The sequence below is a fragment of the Alosa sapidissima genome, chromosome 6 (assembly GCF_018492685.1).
Source record: "Alosa sapidissima isolate fAloSap1 chromosome 6, fAloSap1.pri, whole genome shotgun sequence".
NCBI classification, from domain to species: domain Eukaryota; kingdom Metazoa; phylum Chordata; class Actinopteri; order Clupeiformes; family Clupeidae; genus Alosa; species Alosa sapidissima.
Window position 1 is genome coordinate 29,878,752 of NC_055962.1, and position 14,936 is coordinate 29,893,687.

The following is a 14,936-nucleotide window of genomic DNA, read 5'->3' on the forward strand; positions in this document are numbered from 1 at the left end:
CCCAAGGGATTAGATTTGGTTTGCAGTAGAGTGAGTCGGCTGCTTCCACACACACCACTTAGGACAACAATAGAGACAGTGAACATGACAGTGACAACAGTGCTGCAAACTGTGAAATAGTTCCTATTATATCTAACACTGTTAACAATCTCTCCATCTTGTCCCCCAGTTGTGACTAGCGGATATGATAACTTCCTTTGAATTGGTAATGCTCTTGGGCTTTCTGATATGGAACTATAATTTCATATCCTCATGGGGGCATACACACAGGGTTAAGTGAGCTATTATCTAATTACCCATGTACATTAAATAACAAAAATATTTAATTTGTTTTAAACTGTGAATGAACATTGAAAATAGCTAAATTGGGATATCATGCTGGAAGGAAATCATTCCTGGTAAATTCTGTGACTGTAGATGACAAAACCGGTTGTTTTCACAGTGTTTATGGTGCTGTGACTCAGCTACTTATCAGTTTGTTGTCCTACAAAACATGGACAGTATCCCACTGACGTCAATGTAAAGAAGTGCATTGAAAGGAGAGCCCTGTCTGACCATTCTTAAGAGTATCAGTTGGCAGTCTGTCAGCACGTCGCTCTGTAAACAGAAACCCCATTGTTTGGCTTTAGAAAAGTGCTGAGCAAAGCTACCTCTATTGCCCCTCCTGCCCCTCGATCACTGATTCACTGATCAGCTGTTGTGTTAACTTAAACAACAGAAAGAAATCATGTCAGTTCAGTGAATTTTTGCCCATTGCAAATTTGTTATAGTTTCTAATCATGCTGGTCACTCAGTGTTTCTTTATGTGGTTATCAAAATAACATCTCAAGTCAGTAGGTGGAGATTCATGGCCAGACTTAGTTGATTCAAATAGGCCTACACGGCTGAAAAAGCTTTTTAGTGGATTGTTATGTAATATGTTTATGTTTTTATTTCTTGGCAGACACGTTTGTCCAAACCAACTTACATGATCACCAAACATGATCAATGTCAATTATTAACATTGATAGTTTCAAGTAGATAGGCACTCACTGTTATCTGTTTCTCAGCATGGATGACAGTTAGCATTACTCTCTGTGGAAGGGTATCTTGTGTCGGTAGGCTACTTGCACTTCAGTCTAGAATTACTGTAACTCACACACCAATGTTGCCGATGATGTTGGCATCGGCAACATTGGTGTGCGAGTTCAATCTAGACTGAAGGACTGATATTCTATTGGAACTAATGCACCCGCCAGGCCTGGAGTCGTTGGCGCGATACCCTGTTTGCCCCATACCAGAACAGTAGGCTACTTGCAGAAATGGGGGCAACTCTGATGCTGCTCACATACCGTAATATGACTGAAAACTGTTCATTGTTGCCACTGAAGCGGTCATAAGCATTCACACTTAACTGAGTAAACGGAGTATTCAGTATTCTGACCTGGTGTTCTTACTACCAAAGTGTTTCATGAATGGTCTGCACTGAGAATGAGTGATGAGCCCCAGTTCCTTACAAGGAATAACAACAACAAAATATTTGAACTTTTGAAAAAACTTTTAATGAAAAATGACAATAATTTCCCATTGAACAACGAAAATGCAAGAAAGGAATGATTCATAGAGCCAAGCTCCTATGTACAGCATATTGCACTTGAGAAACAAATGTCCTTGACCTCCCTCGCACACTACAATAGACAACAAAGCGCCACAGCTACCTGCCTAAAATGGCATAGATGTCAAAATAAGTCATGGCATCACAAATCCATATAAGCTGTTCCCCTCCACGATTGTCACCGTCACCCCATAATCACTGGAGGGGAACCATAAGACTGTGGTGAGATGGCTTCTCATTTGGTGTCACCTGGTGTGCTTTGGGCTCCATTGTTTTACAGCCTTTGCTGTACCCTCTACTGTACATAACGAGGCTAGACTAGTCTCCAAGAAAACAGTTTATGCTTTTTCTCTCTTCTCAACAGGGCACTACCACTTTGTACAGCAGGCATTCAACTGTTAAGACAGCACTGATAAAATGCCATTGTTGTTGAATGTAATCTGAAGGTATTGGTTAAGATAGATCCATCGCCTCCTTGTGTGGTTTCACTTTACTGTTCATTTGTGACACAGATCAGACTTAAGTGATTGTCAGATATGCGTCTCACAAAGTTTACTGACAAGACTGGAGATCTGAAAATGACATTCAGAAACATTTCTTAACATTTACTTAACCGATTGCCTTTTTTGGAGGGGGGGGGGGGGTGTTGAATGATTTGATCTGTATTGCCCTTAACTTAAGAACATCATTGTTTGAATTCAGTTACATTACATTCAAAACCTTTAAGATACAAATTTCATAAGTTATTCACATGCAATTTTAGATTAATAGAAAATGTGTTAAGGTGAGCGACATGGCAAACCCTCCTCTCTTTCAATTTTTCATTTTTGTTCTTTTGTTCTTTTTTTTTTTACAAAAGGATGTTTCCATAGAAACTTGTTCTTATTCCAAAGTTACAAATAGCAGTGAGACTTGAAAGTCCCTGGATTTCCTTTAGGAAAAACAAATGTTTGTTTTTTTGCCAACAATCTCAAAAATGTTCCTTTTAAAGGCATGTTTTACACAGAGTCACTAATGAAGGAATTTGAAGAGAGGATTCAACCTGGGCTAAAAATCCTCCTGAAGATAATACTGAATATATTCGTACTGTCTTATTTCGACAAAAATAAATTGACCAGCCCTCAGGTGACATAGAATTTCATTAAAATTACACTTCCACAAAGTCGTGTTTTAAGAAGCTTGTGAGAGCAAGGACAGAGGGTCAAATCCAGAGAATGCAAAGAGGTATAAAAACATGTCTTTTCAAAGACGTTCCAGTGCACACGTTGTTGCAGATGGTCTTTTTGATTTGAACAGTTTGGGGCTATAAAGACTGTGGGCCGTGGAAGCGGTCAAAGTGGACAGGAGACAGCATATCATGTCAAACTCATTATTCCTGACAAGCGTCTGCCCATTCGAAGCCTTGAGATTGTTTCGTCTCGCATAGAACACAGACTGCAGAGACTCGCTGATTGTGTTGCGGGTCTGCTGGACACAAGGCACATTTGATGTCTTTTTGATTGTCTACAGGTGTTTTTTGTTATATATTCTCTGACCCACAGTTGTAAGAGGCACACCAAACTATCCATACTGAATGCACAAGTAACCTGCACATATCCAGAAATCCAAATATATAGTAGCACTGAGCAAAATACAGACCAAATAAATTACAATAAATTATTTCAAACAAACTACAATGACTTGAGGCAAATAATATAAAAAAAACATGACATTAAGAAGGAGTGACATTGGAAAAACGCAAGAGTATGTGCATGCACACAGTCTTTGGATGAATGGCTCAGTGAACGCTGAATTACAATGATTGCCATCTATGAACATTACTCCATTGGTCAGGAAATCCAAAGGTTGGGGAATGTACAGGAATTGACATTGTACATGGTTTATGGCTCATAAAATCCTTTTCCTAAGAACCGAAATAGTTGAGAGCTACTGGACGAGGCAATGACTGATGGAAGATGGAATTTGGGTGATATGAATCTCTGTATCCATCCAATGTCACTCAGTCTTGGCTTTGCAAAAAATAAAGTCGAATGTTGGGGACAGTGAAATGCTTCCCAAGTCTGAATGTACCAACCCCTGAGATTGTTTGTTTACAGAGGCAAGTTCACTTTCGTTTTTTTGTTTTTTTGTTTCTTTTGTGTCTGACTCTCGACAGGTGTTTTACTCTACTGAGAACTCATAACTAAGACTTAGAATGTAAAACAAACATAACCAATGTCTTCAATCACTTTTGTAAAAAATATCTAAATATAAACATCTTCTTCTGTTGTGAAATCTTCATAAAACTGTTTTCTCTGCTATTTCATTAAACTCTTCACCCCCCCACCCACCCACACACCCACCCACACACAACACTCCTCATTTATTGTCTTAAGGGACTCCGGGTAGATTAGACAAATAAGGCAAAGATGATTGATCCTAAGGGAATCGGCCATTATTTGTGCTGATCTGACTGCAACAGCATTTGATCTTTAAGGTTCCAGAGCGACTACTGGCCTCCATCATAGCGATGCAGCTCCGGAGAACCAGGGAGGGCTTATCAGCTCGAGTGCAACTGAGTGCCCGCTGAGGGGGTGTTCAAAGAGACTCGTACAAAAAACAGCAAATCATCCTTTTGAATATATATGTACACTCAGTTGTGTACAAGAGTTGAAAGCAAAGGCCAAGAGAACTTCTTAAAGTGGTCGAACTGTGTCATAACCAAACAGTAGCACCTTTATACAACCACCACAGGTCAAGTCTGTTTGGATCTGTCTTCAGCTTGTTGTTTTGTTTTTGTATGAAATAATTTTGTGCTCACAGTAAATGTTTCAGAAAATTTCAAAATTCATTTTTTAACTGCTTCGTTTCAGGTAAGAAACAAATGTTCACAGAAAATGTAAAAACAAAACATTTGTTTCTCAGTGACAATTCACAAGACAGTTCTTATTGTGGTTATAAAGGCTTGCCTAGTCCACAAGAGACAATATATGGTATAAAAGAGCTCATGTCTCTTGATCTGCTCAGTATAAAAAGATCAGGCCCAATTTTTGAGCCTGTGACACAAAAAAGACCAGCATACTGAGGACCTTAAAGGTCCAAGCAGACCCGGGTTTAAAGACCGCAGGAGATAAGACACAGGCAAAAGAGATACAGAAAAATCTCAGTCAACAGCCACTGGCAAATAAGTCAAACTGACCTATTATCTAAGAACAATTCAGTACTACAGAAGAGAAACCTGTCCAAATGAGCCAGCAAGGAACCGCAACCAACTACGGTGGAATTAATAGTGCACTGTGGTCATGTCATCAAGTTCAGATTCTTCAGCATGGAATCTCCACCAAACGTTCCCTTCCCATTCTCCGCCATTCTGTTTTGTTGTTATATTCCACTGTTGCAGGAAGGAGTAAGGCAATAGCTGAACTGTCAAAAGGTCCTTAAAAGATGAACGAATGAAACCAATAAGGAAAAAAAAAACTTTTTCAACATACTGAACAAAATACTTTATCTTACATTTGTTTTTCATTAAAAATATCTCTTCACAAAGCATGGCTTCTTCATAACATTGAAAAAAAAAAAGAAAAACTAGCAAACAAACAAACAAACAAACAAACAAAAAAGATTCTGTCTCCGTCCTGCGGAGAGAGCCACCTTCTTCATCACCCACCCTTCCCTGGTAGTCAGTCTCGTTCAGTCAATTATTCCCATTCGTGCCATCCAAACCCGTCGTAAAGTCCTACAGTGCCATCAGAAAATGAAAAAGTCTCTTGAGAGTGCTGAGGGGGGCCCCTGTGCGCATGCCTGGGAAACCCCTTGCGGCTCCCCTCTCATCTTGGGTTGCCGTGTCGGGCAGCAGGGGCCACATCTACCCTCTGGAGCAGGTAGCCAAAGACGGCGGCACCAGCGCGCCACCACAGCGGCAGATGGTCTCTTTGGTGTCGGGCAAGCTGCAGCGGGACAGACAGAAGACACAGGTATATATTATTGACCGTTTCAAGAGAGTTCCATTATCAGCATCATAGTTTTTCCCATAAGGCTTCCGTTTTAACATTCCATATGTTATCTTAATGAAGCGAAAGTAGATTGGGAACAAAATAGAATAGAAAAGCATTGTTTTTGTTTTTCTTGTTGAAAACCCATACCTTTAAAAAGTAACTCAAACTGTTTGACAAAAGTGCATACATTCATCCTAATGGAAATAACACTTCAAACACGTACGCTATAATGTAAGTTGGTTTGGAAAATGTTTAACTAAATGTTTGCAATAGTAGTCAGGGCCATCACGTCTCTAAAGGTTTAAGTTATAAAACAGATAAGTATATTAGTAGTTTAATGTAACATTCTAAGCTTCTAAACTTCTGTTCCACATCAATGTGTGGTATTCAGGTGGTTGCATGCTACTTATAGCCATATACCCTAGAGTGACTTGTTCAGCATTCATGCAAAGTTCAAAAGTCTGGTGCAGAAGAAAACACTGATTTCTTGGCTAAAAACATGACTGGTGTGTCTAGACTGACATCCTCTAGAGACCGTGTGGGTATTGTCACAACAGAGGCTTTGTTTACTGTCCTGCATGGCCCTGTGTCAAGTCTATACTGCCTGAACCAGCCGATCGCACCCCTGACAATCAAACACGCCACAGAACCGGAGGGAGGGGTGGGAGGGGGGTGTATTTAGTTCTCCTAAAGAGGATTACTTAGACTGACTCTTCCATGTATCAAAAAAAACAAGTGGGATAAATCAAATGGTGCCTCCTCCTGACACACAAGGTTGTTGATGAGCCCATTTTTTTTAAATTTTTTTTTAAGTAAACCATGTTTGTGCCTGAGGGGGAGATGAAGATCAGTGTTTAATTAAGAAGGGAACTGTTAAGAGAAAGCAGACCCCGTGTCCGTGGGATTAGGAGGAAGTGGGGTGGTGTGTCTGGGCTAAACAGGGGGAGGCTGTCTTAAATGAAACATAACGGCTCATTGGAGCCAATCATTCCTGACAGAAGAACATGGATTTGTTTCTTTTTTTCCTCCCCCTTCCCCCCCACTTGCTGACAAAGTCGAACTGAAGTGTTTCAAAAAGAGGGAGAGGGTTTCAGTGCTGTGGAAATGGGAATCTCCAATTAGGAGAGGGCAAGTGAAGAGCTGAGGAATGTGTGTGTGTGTGTGTGTGTGTGTGTGTGTGTGTGTGTGTGTGTGTGTGTGTGTGTGTGTGCGCGGAGGGGGGTGGGTGGGTCAGGGAGTTCAGGGGTTCACCAAGCGACGTCCCACTGTGACTCAAGGCTAATACAGCTCATCTCTGCTCCATCACGTCATTCCACCCCACTCCCCAGCCCCCTTTTCATGCCACACCAACGAGCACATCAACGAGGGTACACGCGTTTGGAGACCCGCTTTCTGAGAAATATATAGAGATTTCATCATTTAGTCTCTCTCTCACTACCCCCCCCCCCCCCTCTCTCTCTCGCACTCTGTCTCTACAAATGAGGTGTTACACTGAGAGATTATCTGAGTACGGCAAAAGGACGCGGCTGACAGCAATTCCCCCCGGGGGAACAGACACTTCCCCGAGTCTGCCAGTCAGCCCTGTTCCACTTCTCCACCACCCGACTGTGTGCGGACATCAAAGGTCCCCCTCCGTCACCACCCCACCCTACCCCTTCAACCCTCCAACCCCTCCACCTCCAGCACCACAGCCTCTCATCCAGCCATTCCCCATCAGCCCATGAGCCTTGTGTTGCAGGGCGTTGCGTAAGCGCCTCACAGCACCAGAGTGCTTGGTAAAGAGGGTGGAGGAGTTTAGAGTGCAAGTTCAATTTACTGATAAACCTACTCTGAACAGTTTTGATAGAAAACAACAGAAAATCTTTATTTTCTGTTGTTTTATTTATCTAGTTGTGTTTGCGCAGTGATACGTTTAGATACTTAGGAAGACCTCCATTAGATTTAGACAGAACACAAAGTAGTTTACAGTTTATTAGTTTACAGTTTTACTTTGAATCTCTGGAGATACAATGTGACGGCAGTTAGTAGACAAACATGTAGACAAAGCATATTGACAAAACCAACCTTTAGCAAAGAGAGACGTAGCAATTACGTCAACAGCAGCTAAAAATAACTATGTCAGATGGTTTTGTACATAAGGAGCCTCTAACACATGCACACACACACACACACAAACGCACGTTCATCTGTCAGCAGATCATCTGCAGTGAAAAGCTGTATGAACACCAAAGAGGCCTCGCAGGGTAACTAACGTGTTCTAGACTCATGTGAATGTAAACACAGATTTGCGTTTCATTCTCCTGGGTTGCCCAATCTCACTCCACACAGGACCCTTGGAGATAAGGCCCCCTGGATCGGCCGACCACACCTCATGTGCTAACACTCAATTGGTAAAATATTTACAACTGCTGATAACCTCCTTGCCACCATAGCAAGAGGCCAGGGTAAGGGGCGGCTATGAGATAATCCAATGTCCAACTAATCCAGTGGTTCTCAAAGTGTGGGGCGGGCCCTACTAGTGGGGAATAGAGACATGTCAGATGGGGCGCAATTAACAGGAGGATTTTTTTTCTTTTTTTGACTAATGCCTGTTTTTATTTTTACAAGGTCATAGATTCAAAACAAAATAGCCACGTTCAAACGTCATAAATATACCAACATATGAATGAAAATAGCATCTGATCCAAGAAAATAGCATCGGACCATGACAGGAAATGCAACGTAGAACCATTTTTTTAACATTGCCATTTTGCCGAGTTGATGAGGTCAGGTGGGGATTAAAAATCCCCCACTTACAAAGTGAGGAATGAGAGTAAAAGTTTGCGAACTGCTGAACTAATCCAACTTTATAAATAAGAGATGGGAAACTGATTAAAAACTAGGAAAACGGCTGCATTTGCATCACAATACAGGTAATGAATGTGTATCAATGTAGGACTGTGTCCTGAATAGCCAAAGAGTATATCTCAATAAATCCCCATCTTCATCAAAGGCCACGTGACAGCAACTTATATAACGGACGGAAAAAAAGATAAAAGGTATCCAGCTATGACATTCAGACTGTATCACCTTCTCTTAGTTATCCCAGGATAAGTATCTAATAATAATAATATAATAAGCTAATTTCTGCTTATTGTGACTATTACAGAGTATAATGTTTATATTCTTAAATGTATGTGCTCTTGTATATATAGCAGGATAAGCTCACAGATCTCTGACATCAACACATGTGGTTTAGCATATTTGAAGCGCAATCTTTGTGGTCAACACATGAGGTTTCTTTACACTTATTACAGTAGGTGGCCCAGCCACCTGAACCCGCCCAAAACCACTTTCACTCTTTGAGAGACTGTCATAGTAATGATGTTTTAAATGTAACATTCAAGAACGTATTCATGGATTGCATATGCACCACTAAACAGAGACCATAAGAAAAACACCTGAAATGTTGACACACAGAACAGACCAGTCTGACACGTGGAACTGTTATTTGGGCGCACCCTTTCACCTGCATATCCAATATCCGCAAGTCCTCTTTGTGTATGTGTCTGTGTCTCTATCTGTGTGTGTGTATGGGTGTGTGTGTGTGTGTGTTACATGTGAACTGTTATTTGGGTGCGCCCTTTCACCTGCATATCCAATATCCGCAAGTCCTCTCTGTGTATGTGTCTATGTATGTGTCTGTGTGTGTGTGGGTGGGTGTGTGTGGGTGTGTGTGTGTGTGTGTTACATGTGTACATTCTTACATTACAGTCTCCTATTCCAGTAAATGAGGTCACCACTGTGAGTTCAGTAGTGTCGAGTACAACATTACTCAACAGGGATGACTATACTTCAGTAGCTATCAAAAAGACCACGGACCACATTACACTAGTGCCATTGACCCCCCCCCCGAATCCCACCTGACTCCACCCTACCTAGTGCCAATGTTTCTCGCTTACTCACCATCTGCAGCTGCTCCTGGTTGAAATGGTCGCCGATCTCGCGCAGCTTGCGTCCGATCTGCACCTCCACGCTCATGTGGGCCTCCTCCTCCTCCTCCTCCTCCTCGGCCACCCTCAGCGGTCTCTGGGCTAATCTGGGGCCATCCTCCAGCACCGCCCGCTCCTCCGCCACCTCCCGCTCCTCCACCTCGCCTCCCTCTGGCCGCGAAGCCTCCCGCTCATCCTCCAGGCCCCCAAGGCCCTGGGCGGGCTCAAAGAGCGCAGGGAAATGCCAGCGAAGTCCAGCGTTGCCTTGGAGACGAACGAACAAACACACACACACACACACACACACACACACGTTAGCATAAGCTAGCCTCTGACAATGCTGGACAATTCATGTGGCCAAGAAAACAAAGCTTTCACAAGGCCTCAATGATTAATACTAATGGACTGGTGTTAACTCTTTCAGAGTGGATACTCTTTCAATGTAGGTCTTAACAAAGTAACAAATTAGCGTGTTTGGTTATAGGCTGAATTTTCAAGACACCAAGGTTTTAATTTGTGATAATGACTACACATTTAACTTTCTCTAGATGCTTCTGTATACCCATGAAGTCATACGGGATTTTCTCAGCCCTGCTCTGGCTACGGGTAATCCAATTGTGTAGGAGAATTCCCTTGGCCTCCAGACATGTCTCATGACAACAATAACAATAACGTCATAAATCTGACAGTGAAGCGTGCCTCTCTGGAGGTAATAACAATAAACAGGGCAATCGCATTCAGGTTATATCACCCATCCAGACGAAACTGGATCACCCAGTTAACCCTTCAGGTAGACCAGCTCACTATGTAATATACTTATGGACACTGAACAGATTTGTGAGGCTGCAGATCACCAGAAACATTTAAATCACCAGTAGATAGTCCACTTTTTTAATTTCAAATTCTGGGCAGGTCATGTCAGAAACGTATACGTTCACGCATTATGGCACAGCCATCGATTCTGTTATAATACCAAAGCGCATAAGCGCGTAAGCGTACCACGGAAGAAGGGCCTGGACTCTTGTGCTAATCGACAGGGCAGCATGCCACTGCCTCTCCCAGGGACAATGGCCAAGCTGTTTGTCTGTGTGGTTCGTTCCTCGAATTTGACATCCATGAAAGGGGTCCCCCAGCAACGCGAAATGGGTCGAAACATGTCCTCCTCTTCATCGTCCATCAGCAACCTCAGCGGTAATCCCCCTGGAAGGATCAGTATGAGTATTAGTCAGTGTGTGTGTGTGTGTGTGTGTGTGTGTGTGTGAGTTCATGTTTAGCGACTTTAAAGCTAGGCATTCCACTGAGATATCCAAATAGTAATGCAAATATGGGGAAACATACAGTATCGTATTCCTAATCTCTAATCCCTAATACAAAGGCACCCTAACGAAGATTTGATGCAAAATGATCTGAGGTGAATATTCCCTTTGTTTATCTGCCATTATACACCAAAGGACGCACCTGACCGTCCTGCCATTACCTCACTGAAAAGGATTGCATTGTTGGGCATCCTGGCCGAGGCTGAAACAGCAGAGCGTGTAAACAAACACCTCAGAAAGGTCAGATGATGTTGTCTCATACCACAGATGCAAATGATGGATAATGAGACTATCATCATGGTGTTGCAAAGAAGAAAAAACGTTTGACCATTTGACGAAAACAACCCTCTGGATTTGTTTATACTGTAAATGTGACCGAAACGGAAAAAATGCAAATTACCTTCACAAACAATTCTCTTAGACACAATTTAACTGCTCGCTCACTGGAGGTGTAACTCTGTTAAGTCTTAGGTAGCTCCACACACACACAGACGATGTGTGACACTACAGAGAGGAAATATAAGGCTGAAACAATAAACGCCATGGCGCTTGTCTCTGGAGATAAAGTCAAGTCTGCAGTGCAGTCACTGTGGAGTGCTTGCTACAAAGACACGGATTTGACAGTTCCTCTTGCTGAGATGGCAAACTGCGAGTGGCAGCAAAAAGATCGGTCTCTAAGGCACTTTCCACCTGCAAAAACCCCCCCTCCCTCTCTGGAGAAGTCAGGTTTCAACCAGCCCTCATGACAATTTCTCAAACACACTGGAGTATGGAAATTACTAATTAACTCAAAATTTTGGGATCTTTAAGTGGGTTCTGCCCAATTCAATATAGTCCAAGTAAATTTCAAGCATGAATAAATACAAAAATGACAAAGCTCAAAGTGTGCATGGAAGCTAAAATGGGATTCTGCATTGCTTAACACAAGATTTTAGTACTGTATGTGATCATAATTTTAGGATCTTGCGCTGTAAAGAGGAAAATTCAATTAGGCTAATTGGGAGAGAAAATGAACCGCCACCAATCATTCTTAACTTCTGCTTGAGGGCACCTTTACTACATCAAACCATTAATATATCAAAGTAGGGACAAATGCCCCAAAACCCACTACCCTGCAGGCGGAGATTTTTCTGCACTTGACAGGGGATTGGAGAAACTGCATCTGCCCAGCGACAACCTAGAGCTCCCCCTACCGAATATTGTGTGCAGTGGCATTCTAAACTCGACTCTGGGCACGCCTTTGAGTTCAGCGGCGGACTTGGAACATGTCTCGACAATGCCCCATCACCCAGCTGAGACTACGAGAGCCATTCTGCAGTCTAAATACTGCAAACTTAACTTTCAACAAGTTGTTCAGTAGACATCGTCAACATAAATTGACCAACGCAGATTGATGTTAACAAAATGCGCACTGCCTAATGTAGCTACTTTTATTCATCTCTAGATCATAAGTGAAATACACCATCATTTGACCAATTTCAAAACAGCTTCCACTGAACATCACATTCGATTTAAATCAGTCAGTCTGTTTATTACAACCTGACTGAGCTAAACGCATTTAAGGGATCTCTCCAAAAAGTTACGAGGTTAGTCTCAAAATAGTAGAAGTCACAGCGAAACGTCGGAACACCATGGACGCAAATTAGCCTACTTTTGATGACAGTTAAAACAGATAGAACTACAATGCCTACAGTAGCCTACAAACTTTAGCCCATCGCGGCTGCAACATTTAGCGTTCCGAACAACAACACGCGTAGCCTTGTTTGACATGTTTTGACATGCCAAGATGTCAATGGGGGTTCACGAGAAGTGATAGCCCACGTACCCCAGGATGCTGTCCGTCCGATCTCAGAAACTGACACTTGTTACAAACTAAATGTCAAAAACAGAAAAGCAGTCTGTTTGACAACAATCAAAACAGTGGTGCAGCCGCCGTCCAGCCTTGCAGAGTGGGCAACACGGTATTTATCACAAAAGATCGTTTTTCATCCTGCTGGGGCAAATGCCCCCGACGACGATCCGTTAGGTTAACGCCAGCTTAAACGTTAGGCTACTGCAAGAGGCGTAACACAATCTGCAGTTAGGTAGGCTATACCTACAATAACAAACAAAACTGCGAGCAAGCTACACTAAAAACATGAGACACGTTAGTTCTCGACTGACATGCGAAGAGAAGAGATAGCCTTTTTCATCTTGGACAGTGGGTCAATCGCCACATTTTCTGAAAATAAAAAAACAGGATAGGATACTCACCGCCAGTTGACAACTCGTCCTCCGTTATTGGGGGTATTTTGAACCTTTTAACGAGTTTTATCCTGAAGCGAAAATATATAGCCTGCTCTATGCGCCTCGCGTAGCACTCACACCGATGTTGCCAACCTAAACTGTTGTGGTGGGCAAATGTTTTTTCGCGACTCGCGAGTTCGCCGTGCCCCGCCCAGTCTCAACACGTCATTGTAGTATGGTAACAGTAACACTTAAAGACGCGACAAGCTATCCAGCATTTGGATGCTTTCAGCACAGTAGCCTACAGACAGGCATGGTAGGCTACCTGCTGAGCCCACATACATCATTTTTAGAGCGGTGGGATAAATGATCAAACGAATTGGTGCAACAGCCTAGCCTAGTAGAAAGCCATCATAAATGTTCCACTTGCAGGCAGCGGGTCAGTTATTGTATTGCAATTCTAACGCAAATTTCCAAACAGGCTCTAACCCGTTGATGGGGGCTGATTTTGTCTAGGGCATATAATCAGCATTATTACTGACTTTTCCTTCGGCTAACAGTGTTTTGTGACCATTGACACTTAGAGAAATGCTCTCAAACAAGAGAGTGTGTAGCCCTTTAAGACGTTGCCCGTCTCTCTTTACTATGGAACTGGTGAGGCATGGCATAGCCAATAGGATGGTTTGTTATGATCCCGCCTTCTGTTTCGTGTATTTTGACACGTGGAGGAAAGTGAAAAACGTTTTCAGAGGTAAACATGTGATCATCAATTTTCTTCTGTGTTAGCTACACATGAAACTTGGTAGCCTAAGGGGAGAAAAATGGCTATTTGTTACGCTAACATCGAAATGTTTGGCTATTTTTTATTAGGCCTATTGTTTTCATCCTTTCTTCAAACATTCTAAACACTTTAACAAAGGATAAGACCACTTGGGGATGCAAACAATATCGCCTTTTTGGTTGATTTGACAATCAGTTCACTTCGAAACAGGCACTTTACTTTGGAGTATAGGCTAGTATAATATAGACTCCCCCGATTAGTGTTCTAAAGACGTCAAATAGCCCGTAGTTACCAAATTGATAGCCAAGGAGCCAGAAGTGAACACATGGATGGCTATAAAAAAACTGCGCTTTCATTACAACTAAACACGACAAAATACTTTTATAACCCTTCAGCCAGTTCCTTACTATGTGATCTCAATGGCGATGCAGCGTTTGTTTGCACCTCCAACAGCATGGAATACGGTTACCACCTAGAAGTGCCTCCAAACGCCCACAAATTCCCGTATGTTTGTGTGAAAGAATAGGCCTATTAAGATACTCTAGTTTAGATTGTTTGATATTAATCACTCCTATGATGTATTTCTATTGTCTATCCAAAGTAAAGTGTGTGTTTCGAAGTTAACGGTCAAATCAACCAAAAATCCGAGATTGTTTGCACCTCCAAAGTCTGACATGTTTGTATGAAAGGAAAGAATAGCCTAACAGACTGCTTTAAATCTTGCAGGCTAAAAATGCAATTATTAATCTCAAGAACCCTGCTTGTAAGGATAGTTTGAACCTGAGACCTGTTTAAAAGGCTGAAAAGGGCTTTCTGTAGAAATCAGGTTTAGCCTATGCTTGGAAACGGCCAACTACCAACCCTTGATACAAATAGAATGCAATGTAGGCTAAATACATAAACATTTGTGGCAATCAACTTTCTGTCTTTATTTTATAGGCCTTGTTAATTCCACCAGATGACTTCACATTCGTTTTAAGAGTGTGTGGTGACTCGCCAGTACGGTGGCCCAGACGGCTCAACGGAATGGGCACTGTACGCCAGGATGCAGAGACCGGTAATAATGACAACCAG

The 14,936-nt window shown here is 42.3% G+C and overlaps 1 protein-coding gene across 1 annotated transcript; it reads right to left on the minus strand.

Moving 5' to 3' along the window:
- Positions 1-1,518: 1,518 nt before the first annotated feature.
- Positions 1,519-13,243, minus strand: bmf2 (BCL2 modifying factor 2). The gene is made up of 4 exons (XM_042095690.1): positions 13,109-13,243; positions 10,539-10,739; positions 9,514-9,803; positions 1,519-5,520 (listed from the first exon to the last, which is right to left on the minus strand). Exons 2-4 carry the CDS (start codon positions 10,714-10,716, stop codon positions 5,401-5,403), a joined length of 588 nt encoding a protein of 195 aa, XP_041951624.1. The 5' UTR covers positions 10,717-10,739; positions 13,109-13,243; the 3' UTR covers positions 1,519-5,400.
- Between the last annotated feature and the right edge of the window lie 1,693 nt (positions 13,244-14,936).

Excerpts from the sequence above, each read along its gene's own strand:
- bmf2 (XM_042095690.1), bottom strand. The coding sequence starts at position 10,716 with ATGGACGATGAAGAGGAGGACATGTTTCGACCCATTTCGCGTTGCTGG. Across the intron at positions 9,804-10,538 it reads GTCCAGGCCCTTCTTCCGTG|GCAACGCTGGACTTCGCTGG; the intron begins GTACGCTTACGC and ends TTCGTCTCCAAG. Across the intron at positions 5,521-9,513 it reads ACCAGGAGCAGCTGCAGATG|CTTGCCCGACACCAAAGAGA; the intron begins GTGAGTAAGCGA and ends GTCCCGCTGCAG.